Source organism: Vigna radiata, chromosome 6 (genome assembly GCF_000741045.1).
Source record: "Vigna radiata var. radiata cultivar VC1973A chromosome 6, Vradiata_ver6, whole genome shotgun sequence".
NCBI classification, from domain to species: Eukaryota; Viridiplantae; Streptophyta; class Magnoliopsida; order Fabales; family Fabaceae; genus Vigna; species Vigna radiata.
The window spans coordinates 1,393,895-1,406,164 of record NC_028356.1 but is presented as its reverse complement, the minus strand read 5'-3'; the positions used below and the strand labels follow the sequence as shown (position 1 = coordinate 1,406,164).

Here is a 12,270-nt window from a genome sequence, read left to right as displayed (position 1 = left end):
AAAAAAAACTTTGATTTTTTCTTCCAAATATGCCTCTATTTCAGTTTTTTTTAATTTGAAACTGTCCAACCATATTTTGACACGTGTGCAATGTCAAAATAATGTCAAAAATTGGTGTCAAAATATCATCTTCCATTTCTTTAATGTAAAAGTTGATTTAAAATTGTTTAAAACCTTAATAGTCGTAGGTGAGTGCTCTTATAAATATATCTAACAACGTTAAAGAAAACAAAGAAACAATTCCCTTTCATCGAACATGGAGTTGCCTTAAATTGGCTCATAATCAAATTATTGCTTAATGAAATCTCAGATCACTGATTTTTACACAGGATAGTGTAGTTTTGCGGCCACATGCAGCAATGATAGGAACATAATATATCAGAAGATAATGATATAATTATAATTAATGTAATAATGGAAGGAAAGGGATGATGAGAAATGAAAATGTTGTAATGTAAAGGTTAATAATAATATTATGCAGTAAATGAAAATGGGTTGGTTGGTTCAGAGTGTGATGGTGTCATTATTGATATGGACAGAGACTTGTTGGATTCGTGATGACACCCTATCCCTGACCGCGACCTTTCCCTTTGCCCATGTCTGGGGTTTTCACATCTTCTGCTTTTTCTCCCTACATTTTCTTTTTTTCCTTTCTTCCTCCAAATTGCCCCTCCTCTTCCCTTTTATCACAATCCAACACTCTAAATAAACAAACTCCTCTTAAAATATCTATATATCATTCACAAACCCACTCATACAAATGTTTAGAATATAAACTCTATTGTATGATCGACTGATCTTTTATTGATCGATTTTGTTGATAGGACGATCAACAGTTTAAAAAGTGTTGAAAGATTGTTACGAATTCTAAATTTCTATAAACTGGACGTACGGCTTCTTAAATAGATTGTTCCATGATTTTATGCTAAAATATTAGCATTATAAATCCAACATATTTATATGTAAATGGAAGTGTTTGAAAAAAAGAGAAAAAACGAGAATTTTACAGAAAAGCGAAAATTGTAAATGAATTGAGGTGAAAGTTAAGTTTTAGTTCGAGCGGAAGTAAACTATATATATACAAGAAAGAAGGAAAACAAAAATAACAAATTATTCAAAAAATATATTATAACTATACAACCCAATGGTTTCCATGTTTTCGTAGTATAAAGTCGTTTGACAAATTCATGTCTATGATAGTTCGGTAGTCAACATTCATTTTGCCTTCATTCGTTCGCTAGTTTGGTAATCTTACTATTTCCAGTCGCTCGGTAATCTTCAGTCATTCGACTTTCAGTCATTCAGTAGCTTGGTAACTTTACTATTTGTCATTCGGTAGACTTTATCTTCCTTACCGCTCAACACGTTACTTTTTACTGTTCAGTAACACTGGAAAAAATAGATTTGTGAATATTTCTATTAGTAAAACATGTTTACAAATTTTTGTGTCTTTTTGAGTTATAATTATGTCTGTCTTCATTAAAAATTTATTTCAAAACTTATAAATACAAGATAAAATAAGAAAATAAGTGATTATATTTATTGTAAATTTAAAACTTTACTTGTTGAACGATCAAACACATATGTAATAACTTGAGTGTCCGAATATTTTTGGTAAATATCTACATCCTTCGCTAAGAGTTTGAGGCTTAAAACTGAGAATAACTTTATAACGTGTATGATGTTGGAGAATTGTCAAAAAATTATTAGGAAAAAGGAATTGTTAAAAAAATGTTACGAAAAGTTAATTACAATTCTCAATCCCACATCCAAAACATAAACCAAATTTTACACAAAATAAAACAAAAAATAAATATGAGTTTATCTACCTTTAAAATATTTTGATTGATTAGAAACTTTTTGAACACGAATATATCATGTTTATATAAACATCGAATCTATGACTTGACGAGCAAATGTGTTTTATTTTTTTCTACATGTGAAAGATATTTATATTTCTTTAATTTTGCGGTAACATAACTCATTTTATCACGGTGTTTTTACTCGAGTTCAAAGTCTTGGACTAATAAATGCTCATACTGTTTCATTTAATATTTGCGAGTTCATGCTGCTTATAAAATAAATTTTACATTAACTTTCTTAAGTATGTTACAAGTAACAAGAAAATTTAAATGATTAATTAAAAAGTTTTTATGATCAGTGTTACCGAACACGTGAAAACAAGACAAAGATCGAGTCAAAGTCAAAGTTTTGATGTGCAGTTAAATTTGAAGATACAGAGGAGTGTCATAATGGTAAATAAGACGAAGAGTGGGGGCTAGAAAGGAAACCAGACGGGAGACAATAGAGAGAGAGAGATATAGTGTTTGTGTTGTGGGTCCATTTTCTTTTCCTACACTGTACTCTGTCTTTTGTTTTTCATCTTCTCTTCTAATTTCATCATCTACTCTAATCTTATTATTATATGCACACGCTACTACGCTACACAACAAAACCTCACTCTCTCTTTCTCTTTCTCTCACACTCTTTCAGAACTCACTCACTCACTCATTCGCCTTCTGTTTCAGATCTGAAGCGACATAACCCTAAGCTTCAAGCGGTACGTATTCTTTTCTCTCGCCATCGTCTCTTGATCTTCGCATTCCCGAGATCTGCTTCTTTCTCGTTCCTCTTCATTCGATTCTTTCTCTCTCATCTTTCCTTTTCAATCTTTACATGTGACTTCACCCTCAGCTTCCCTTTCTTTCGTCATTTTCTTGTTACTTGTTGCTGATCGTTTGGTTAATTTAGCTTTCGTTTCGCTCACACTTTCCATTATGTTGTTATCGTTAGCTTAATTAGCTTGCCCTGCATTGGATTGTGCTATTTCGCATGTGATGGAAGGAACTCAATTTGTTTGGAGATTTTTTTTCCGCACTTTTTTTTTTGCCTTAAAATAATGATGTACCATTACTATTTATTTTCTTAAAAAGGACAATTTTTAATTATTGCTCTTATTTGTTTATAACCTTTTTGGCTTATTTTTCTGAAGATCGCTTCTTTAATTCGTTAGTTTAACTTTTGGGATGGGTGATTCGGGTTACTGGAATTAACATTGACCGCAATGGATTGTGGGTTTGCATTTATCGTGCTGCACTTGCATTTGCTTTCTTCTACACAGCACATGTCTGTTTCTCTCTTGATCTTCATAGAAGAGGTGTTTATCTATCTTTGATGGGAGGTGAAAATAATTTGTTGTTTAATTTTTTTATTTTTTTATTTTGGTGCAGGCGGCTAGGTTGCTTTGGAACATCAATGGCAGTGACAGAGGCTCAAAATCCTCTACTTGGGGAAAACACCTGTGGTTCCTTGTTAAAAAAGCTGCAGGTTACTATCTTCATTCAGATTTTCATTTTGGTCACTGAAATGAAAATGTGCACGGTCTCCAGAATAGTATTAGAGAATGTCTGTGAAAGATTGATTTTAAAGATTTCAGCTGTTTAAATTTCGGTTGTAAGTTTGGGACGGTGGCTAAAATTTGTAAAGAGTTTTTTCTCTAAAAAGTTAAGCTGATTTTATAATTCTGAAAAGTTGTAGCTCATGAATAAGGTAAAATATGTTTTTTTTTTTCCTAAAATTCCTAAACTATTAAATACGACCTCCAAAAGTTTTTCATATTATTTTGTTCCTTTAAAATTTAAACATATTTTTTTAGTTCTTGTGTGTAATGATAATAATAGATGGAAAACTTATGTGGATAACGATATGTTAGTTATATATTTACCAAAATTATTTTTAATGGAAAAATTCATATGTTAAAATTATCATTCACATAAGTCTTCTGTCTATTTTTGTTAGAAATAAAGACCTAAGAAATATATTTAAATTTTAGAAGGACGAAAATCATACGAAAAAAATTGTATACGGGTTTAATATGTTTGACGGGGATACCGAACACATTTTACCACTTACAAATATTTTCCAATAGTTTTTTCATTTTGTTTCACCTAGTTGAAATTGATTATTTTAAAACCCATTTTTCAGCAAACTTACCTAAATAGAAACTGTTTCTGTTTACAGTTGATTACGAAAATAATAGAATATACGTATAATTTAGACTATCTTTATTGGCTGTAGGAAATATGGGATGAGGTTGGTGAGAGTGATGAGCAACGAGACAAAATGCTTCTTCAGTTAGAACAGGAATGCTTGGATGTGTACAAGAGAAAGGTTGAGCAGGCTGCGAAGTCAAGGGCGCAGTTACTTCAAGCTTTGTCTGATGCTAAGCTTGAGCTTTCCAGTCTTCTATCAGCACTTGGAGAAAAGAGCTTTGCTGGAATTGTTAGTAACTACTCGACCATGTCTTATATTGGCAATAAACAACACATAAACTTCATATTTTACTTTTGTATTCTTATGCATAATTATTTTTCTTTCACAGCCTGAGAACCCTTCTGGAACTATCAAAGAACAGCTTGCAGCTATAGCACCTGTACTTGAACAGTTATGGCAACAAAAGGAAGAAAGAATTAAGGAGTTCTCTGATGTACAATCCCAGATCCAACAAATATGTGGAGAGATAGCTGGGAACTTAAACCTTAGTGATGCTTCGCCTGCAGTTGACGAGTCTGACCTCTCCCTCAAGAAATTAGATGAATATCAATCTGAGCTACAAGAACTTCAAAAGGAAAAGGTAACTCTTTTATAATGTGCAATAGCGATGTATCAGTTAGTCACAAATTGGGAAACCCCACCTGCTTTCGTTCACAAAACATGTCATTGAGAATTTTTTTTTCCATTGCGCTTTGTTTGGCAGAGTGAGAGATTGCACAAGGTTCTTGAATTTGTGAGTACTGTGCATGATCTATGTGCTGTCCTTGGCATGGACTTCTTCAGTACTGTAACGGAGGTACATCCAAGCCTAAATGATTCTACTGGTGTTCAATCCAAGAGCATAAGTAACGACACCCTAGCTAGGTTGGCCAAGACTGTCTTAACGCTGAAAGAAGATAAAAAACAGAGGCTGCAGAAGGTAATGCCTTTAGAACATTTTTTTGCTTAATTTTTATTTGGACAATGGCTGTTAACTATATTTCAATGTTAGTAATTTTGGTATATTTTAGCTATTTACTTGCTAATCATGTGTCTGTTTTCAAGAAATCACCATCAATTCCGACTTTGACACCCCAAATTGATATTGCCTTCGAATGTTTTGCATACATTTCTGGTTGACTTTTAATATAGTGCCATTTATTTTGACTTCGACCTGGATTTGTCTTGCAGCTTCAAGAATTAGCTTCTCAGTTGATCGATCTTTGGAATCTAATGGACACTCATCCAGAGGAAAGGAGTCTATTTGACCATGTTACCTGTAATATGTCAGCTTCTGTTGATGAAGTCACTGTCCCTGGTGCTCTTGCTTTGGATCTGATTGAGCAGGTGTTGAAGACCTTCTTTAAGATTACAGATTTGGACTCCAAATATGATATTAACTATTTTATTTTTCGTTAATGAAGGCTGAAGTGGAAGTTGAGAGACTTGATCAGCTGAAAGCCAGTAGGATGAAGGAAATTGCTTTCAAGAAGCAAACGGAGCTTGAAGAGATATTTGCCCGTGCTCATGTAGAAATAGACCCAGATGCTGCACGGGAGAAGATTATGGCATTGATTGATTCAGGAAACGTTGAACCAGCTGAATTACTGGCTGACATGGACAATCAGATAGCAAAAGCAAAAGAAGAAGCTTTAAGTCGAAAAGATATATTGGACAAGGTTGAAAAATGGATGTCAGCATGTGAAGAGGAGAGTTGGCTTGAAGACTATAATCGGGTATTTGTAATTTCCCTTCCTACATTTTTTCTTGTCGAGTCTGAATGATTGGTTGTGCAGTCTTGGTGAGATAGTGTATCTGGTCTGAATTGTGGTAACAGCAGTTGTAAATTGTTAGCTGGAGTCAATATTCATTCATCTTTATTGTATAATTTGCTTTCTCAGTTTCAGTAATTAGTTATTTCATAAGATAATTGAAATGTTTCATGCCTGTTTCAAAAAATAGGCAGATTTTAGCTCTAGCTTTGCTACGAGTTACGGTGATTACATAAAATGGTTGCATAATCTTTTCTCATTTGGATTACAATTTTTCTGACACAATTACACACCCTTGTAAAAACAGGATGATAACAGGTATAATGCAAGCAGAGGTGCACACTTAAACCTCAAACGTGCAGAGAAAGCTCGGATATTGGTCAACAAAATTCCAGGTATTTGCTGAAGAAATTACAACCATCATCAAATACTGTTATTATTTCAATCTGCTGTCAGTGCATGCAAGACAAACTTTACCACGTTATTGGAATAATTTTGTTTCTTTGGGTGAAATTGCAGCTTTGGTAGATACATTAGTTGCTAAAACTCGTGCATGGGAAGAAGATCATGGCATGTCATTCACATATGATGGCGTTCCTCTTCTTGCCATGTTAGATGAATATGCCATGCTCAGGCATGAACGGGAAGAGGAAAAACGGAGGATGAGGGTAAGTTTCACGAATAAGATGATTAGGATGACTCGTTGTCAGATTGATTTAAGCACTTGATAACAAGACTTCAACTCGGCGAGAACAAAAAAATATAACTATCAGCTTGGCCTATATCTGTTCACTATTCTATATTTGTTGAACATATTGTGGTATTCAGAAGTCGTAACATCTGCACTTTGCACTCTGTAGGATCAGAAAAAGCACCACGAGCAACGAAACACAGAACAAGAAGCCATCTTTGGTTCAAGACCCAGTCCTGGTAGACCAGTTAGTTCTGGTAAGGTAGGAGGTACTCGTGCTAATGGAGGAGCTAATGGTACACCAAACCGACGGCTGTCACTTAATGCTCATCAAAACGGAAGCAGGTCCACAACAAAAGATGGAAAAAAAGATATCAGACCAGTTGCTCCTGTGAATTATGTTGCCATATCAAAAGAAGATGCTGCTTCCCATGTTTCTGGTACCGAACCAATCCCGGCATCACCCTAATAACGAGATCTTCATTTTCAACCCTACAATTTCATCTTTGTAGCATGATCAAATACTAGTTACTGCTTTAGGAATTATAATATGGAGTGACAAGTAATTAGAGAGGAACTGTTTTGAGCTGTGTATGTTCAATTTGCCATTTGGAGGTTTTCTCAATACATGTGCCCTTTAATATGAAAATATAGTGCTAGTCTTGCCTTTCTCCAAACCCTGGCTCCTCCTCCTATTCATTGGTTTCTTTCACTTTCGTCTGAAACTGTGTTTGATATGCAGTCTACAGAAAGAATGAAAAAAAAAAAAAATGCTGAAGCAACAAATGGTTCTTTCTCACCCAATGCCTCTCCATCAGAATGAATGACAGAACATGATTCCAACCTGAGAGGATTACGTTTTTTTAATGTAACTTAGTGATGAAGTTAACATACATAATACTAGATTTTGGCATGAGAAAATTACTATTAAACTCCATGTTGTAGAAACATTAGCAAATGCAGATGAAGACATTCATTAAAATAATCCTGTAATTTTTATGTTTTTGTCATTTCACTTTTTGAAAATAAAAATGTTAAATAAAATTACTTTTATTAGATTAAAATGATTCAACACTGCATATCAAAATACCACAGCATTCACATTCTTTAAATTATGTATTAATTACCTAATTATTTTAAAAACTCGCTCGAATAAAAGCACTTACAATAATTTTTCTAAAATATTAGGTACCCACACTATGAGTGAGTGGCTTTATATCTGGTGATTTATTAGGAGAGTTTGAGGTATTTAGTTCACGAGGTCCCCCTCTACCTCATAGGCGATATTCCTATGATTTATCATTTTCTGCTGTTATATTCACATTTAATTGTCCAAAAGGTCAAGGTTGAAAATTCCAACCTGAATATAATCTTCTTAGATTCATTGCCACCTACTCCCTAAGATTTTCTTTTTCTTTTTTTTAATATGTGCAAGAGTTTTTTAAAGACTTTTTTTTAAGAAATAAAAAAGAGTTAAAATTGTCTTTCTCCAAGATAGACTAATTATGATTTTCTTTTCCAAGAAAATAGCAACTAATCTCTTATTATATATCATGCTTTTAACCTTTTCAATAGTATGTTTTGATTCCTAGTAGTAATAAACTCTTTATTCTCTCTTTTTAGGAGATCCATGTATTTTAAAAGATCATACTTTCTTATTTATAACTGAGAAACTCAATTGCTACTTTTGAGAACTTTGCCTTTACATTTACTCCTGAAAAATTGAATCAGTTACGAATTATTTCATAATTAACACTTTTGAATTGTCTTTTAAGTAATAATAATAATAATAATAATAATAATAAAGAAACTTACTAACATACAGGTGTTATTACCAAGATATTGAAAAGGGGGAATTTGAACTCACTCTTCTCATTCTTTAAAGTCTCTAAAAGTACCTACAAAAGAACCATCAAATAGTTGGATAAATCTTTGGAAGGTACTTTTTTTTTTTTTATATATAAGAATATGTTATTTAAATAAAAGAATTTGAAATTTTAAAAATATGATTTTTGTATTTAGCATTTATTTATTGTATGATAATTGAACCACATAAATCTATAACTTTTAAATTATTTTACCCAAATAAAACATTAAATAACTAAATATTCTAAAACGAAAAAAAAAACTAAATTTATTGTATTTAAATTTTACAAAATTCCCTTAAGAAAAATAAAACTAGGTATTAACTGGTATTAATATAACAACAACATAAATAAGACGTTGAAACATTTAGTGAAAGTCCTATTTAACCCTTTCAAACCTTTTATCGTAATAAAGTTCTTGTCTAACTGAATTTTCTCTCTAGCCACTTAAAATGATTATTGACTCCATTCACTAAAATTGAATTTGATTGAGAAAAAAAAATCATTTAATTTTTCAACTTAATTAACCGAATTCGCGAAATTGAATTTTATGGTTTTAAAAGTCAACCATTAAAGTTATATTTCGGCAAAGATTTTTTAAGCCAAATCTTAATTAAATAAAAATAACCAACATTAATATATTATATATCCGGTATTTTTTAGAACTTGATATTTTAACTAATAGCTTATTCGGTACTTTTCTTAACTGCTTAATCTCTATCAGTTTTTCTTTCTTAATAAGCAATAGTTGCTTCGGCGGGGAAAGACGGTCGAATACATAACACAAGCTTGGAATAAAGCCAACAAACGACGCCGTGTGGTTTCTAAGACCTTCTGCGTTTTGAATCTCTGGAAATTGAGATGGCCAACGAAAACGAACCTGCGAAGCTGCTGTTACCATATCTTCAACGCGCCGATGAATTGCAAAAGCACGAACCACTCGTCGCTTATTACTGTAATTCTCTTTTAACTTAACTTCTCTTTTCTTTTTTTTGGATCGATACCTGTTTTTCATTTTTTTCGAATTTTCTGTTTCTCTGATCTGAAATACTATAATCCATTCGTAAATTATTATGATTAAATTGTTTTTGATAAAATTAGGTCGATTATATGCGATGGAACGGGGGTTGAAGATTCCGCAAAGTGAGCGCACAAAGACCACTAATGCTCTTCTTGTCTCGCTCATGAAGCAGCTTGAGAAGGTTCTAGGTCAAACTTTGTTGATCCGTTTTACTGATTGTGATCACAATTAACCGAAACATAAGATTATCGGCAAATAACTGAACAAATAATAATCTGTGATATTTTAATTGATTTCGTGGAGCCCTAACTTTTATTTTGAAAAGATGAAGGAAATCTAATATAATCGGTTCATGTTAAATGAATGTGTTTTAATCTGAATAATAATGGATTATGATACTATGTCGTGTTTGTGTGGCAGCCTGCAGTTCCTTTGAAAGATGTTAGTGATTGAAATGTTTGATTGGGTACGTTTGTGATGTTTTTATTTACTAAATTGATATTTCCGAAATATGTTGTTTTTCCAGGATAAAAAGTCCATCCAGATAGGGCCTGAGGACAATCTATATCTCGAGGGTTTTGCTTTGAATGTGTTTGGAAAGGCAGACAAACAAGATCGTGCTGGAAGAGCAGATTTGTATGATAATATCACTCTTTATTTGTTCTTTTAAATGCTAGGATTGAAATAAATAAGCGTGTTTTAGCTTATATGTCGGTTTGTTTTGTTGCATCATTTTCGATTACTTTTATCTCAATTTTGTGTTGACGTTTAGAAGGGATTTTTGTATGTTCTTGTTCCTTTCTCTTGGACAAGATAGTAGCTCACTCTCTTTAAATACCAAGTATCTGTCTTTTGCCAATTGTTTGTCATTCCCTTCACATGTCGCATAACTATCTTGAGTGTTAGGATTTTTCATGTGATAAGTTTTTAACATATACTCTTTGACCTTTTACAGGAATACAGCGAAAACATTTTATGCTGCCAGCATCTTTTTTGAGATTCTTAATCAATTTGGAGCAGTTCAGCCTGATGTGCGTATTTCATGAATTGATCCTTCCCTTTCTATGAATGATTTTCACTGTGCATTTCTTGTTTGAAAACAATTTTCAGCTAGAATACAACTTCCTATATCTGTATGTTTAATGCTTACGAGTTTTTTTACAGCTGGAGCAGAAACAGAAATATGCAGTGTGGAAAGCAGCTGATATAAGAAAAGCTTTGAAAGAAGGAAGAAAGCCCACAGCTGGTCCGCCTGCTGGTGATGAGGATCTGTCAATTCCATTCAGTTCTTCAAGCGGTAGATATGTATGATTCAAAACTTAACGTGGTGTCTTAGTTTGATCAATTAGAAAAACAAACAAATTGATTAATGAACATAAACAATCAACTTTAAGCTGCTTATTCTTGCAGGACCCTGGGACTACTGAAACTACAGTTTCCAATCCTGGACCAGAATCTGATTCATCACCTAGTTATCATAATCCCGTCAATTACCAGAATCCAAACATTCATCCGGCTCCTAAATTTCATGATACTGTTAATGAACAGCATTCTGCAAATATTCCACCATCTATGCAATTTCATGACAGAGTAGATAACAACAAGCATTCTTCTGTTGTTTCTCCATCATCTCACTCTTATACACCTGGAGTTTATCCTTCCCAAGACTATCCTCCTCCTCCTCCACCTTCCCAAGACTATCATCCTCCTCCACCTTCCCAAGACTATCATCCTCCTCCACCTTCCCAAGACTTTCATTCTCCTCCACCTTCCCAGGATTATCATTCTCCTCCCCCTTCCCAGGACTATCATCCTCCACCACCTTCCCAAGATTATCATCCTCCACCGTCATCCCAAGATTACCATCCTCCACCTGCCAGATCAGAAAGTTCTTATCCCGAACATTACAACCATCAGCAATACTCATCGGAGAATTCACAGCATTTAGGGCCTAACTACCCTTCTCATGAAAATTCGTCATATTCCTATCCCCATTTTCAGTCTTATCCAAGTTTTTCAGAAAGCAGCATCCCATCAGTCCCATCAAACTATACTTATTATCAAGGGTCGGATGCTTCATATTCTTCCCAGTCAGCTCCGCTAACTACAAGCCATTCATCAAGTGCTCATCACAGCTCTAGCAGCAGGAATGGAACTATTGTGGAACCTAAATCAACTTCTCAGACATACCATTATGACAGTAACTACCAGCCAGCACCTGAAAAAATAGCAGAGGCACACAAGGCTGCAAGATTTGCTGTTGGAGCACTTGCATTTGATGATGTCTCAATTGCAGTAGACTACTTGAAGAAATCACTTGAGTTGCTGACAAATCCATCCGCTGGCCAGTAAAATTTATGTAAATTGAAATATTGATTTCGATGGTTTTTCTGCATATTATTTGGATGCCCTGTTTTGTATATTATATGCATCATGCACTTACAAGTGTGAAGAAATTAGGGAACATAACCTAAACGGAAATCATAAAATCAGCTGGGACTCTGCTGTCTTTCCCGTTTATCTGGTGGTAGTTATTGAGATTGGCTTGTTTGTCAAGGGACTGTGATACATACAAGATTTCTGCTTGATGAATTTGAGTTGTCTGTCTAGAACAATTCTCTTTTTCTTTTTTGGGGATTGCCTCCGAACTTAGATTAAGGTTCATATTCATCCATGGACCCTGAGGATTTGAATCTCAGCTGTTAAGTTCTTGAGTATATATTACAACTTTTGCTCAACAAGTTCCATTTCAGAGATTATGCAATCTTGAATGGCATAAAAATCTGACATTTTTTTAAAATAGCTGGGCAACATTTTATCGACAAAAATTGCCATATGAAATCTAAAGTTGAATAATTAACCAAATTGTACTTAGACCCCCACCCCCCC

At 33.7% G+C, this 12,270-nt stretch overlaps 2 protein-coding genes across 2 annotated transcripts; both read left to right on the top strand.

Moving 5' to 3' along the window:
• Nucleotides 1–2,420: 2,420 nt before the first annotated feature.
• On the top strand, nt 2,421–7,172 carry LOC106765210 (65-kDa microtubule-associated protein 1). Its single transcript, XM_014649747.2, has 10 exons — nt 2,421–2,560; nt 3,231–3,327; nt 4,078–4,281; nt 4,382–4,633; nt 4,757–4,972; nt 5,224–5,379; nt 5,457–5,768; nt 6,112–6,199; nt 6,324–6,472; nt 6,665–7,172. Exons 2-10 carry the CDS (start codon nt 3,256–3,258, stop codon nt 6,962–6,964), a joined length of 1,749 nt encoding a protein of 582 aa, XP_014505233.1. The 5' UTR covers nt 2,421–2,560; nt 3,231–3,255; the 3' UTR covers nt 6,965–7,172.
• A 1,899-nt stretch (nt 7,173–9,071) lies between these two features.
• LOC106762910 (protein HOMOLOG OF MAMMALIAN LYST-INTERACTING PROTEIN 5) lies at nt 9,072–12,119 on the top strand. The gene is made up of 6 exons (XM_014647034.2): nt 9,072–9,315; nt 9,462–9,562; nt 9,908–10,017; nt 10,337–10,412; nt 10,546–10,686; nt 10,792–12,119. Exons 1-6 carry the CDS (start codon nt 9,222–9,224, stop codon nt 11,731–11,733), a joined length of 1,464 nt encoding a protein of 487 aa, XP_014502520.1. The 5' UTR covers nt 9,072–9,221; the 3' UTR covers nt 11,734–12,119.
• Nucleotides 12,120–12,270: the final 151 nt, after the last annotated feature.

Excerpts from the sequence above, each read along its gene's own strand:
- LOC106762910 (XM_014647034.2), top strand. The coding sequence starts at position 9,222 with ATGGCCAACGAAAACGAACCTGCGAAGCTGCTGTTACCATATCTTCAA. Across the intron at positions 10,413-10,545 it reads TTGGAGCAGTTCAGCCTGAT|CTGGAGCAGAAACAGAAATA; the intron begins GTGCGTATTTCA and ends GTTTTTTTACAG. Across the intron at positions 10,687-10,791 it reads GTTCTTCAAGCGGTAGATAT|GACCCTGGGACTACTGAAAC; the intron begins GTATGATTCAAA and ends TTATTCTTGCAG.
- LOC106765210 (XM_014649747.2), top strand. The coding sequence starts at position 3,256 with ATGGCAGTGACAGAGGCTCAAAATCCTCTACTTGGGGAAAACACCTGT. Across the intron at positions 6,200-6,323 it reads ATTGGTCAACAAAATTCCAG|CTTTGGTAGATACATTAGTT; the intron begins GTATTTGCTGAA and ends GTGAAATTGCAG. Across the intron at positions 6,473-6,664 it reads AGGAAAAACGGAGGATGAGG|GATCAGAAAAAGCACCACGA; the intron begins GTAAGTTTCACG and ends TGCACTCTGTAG.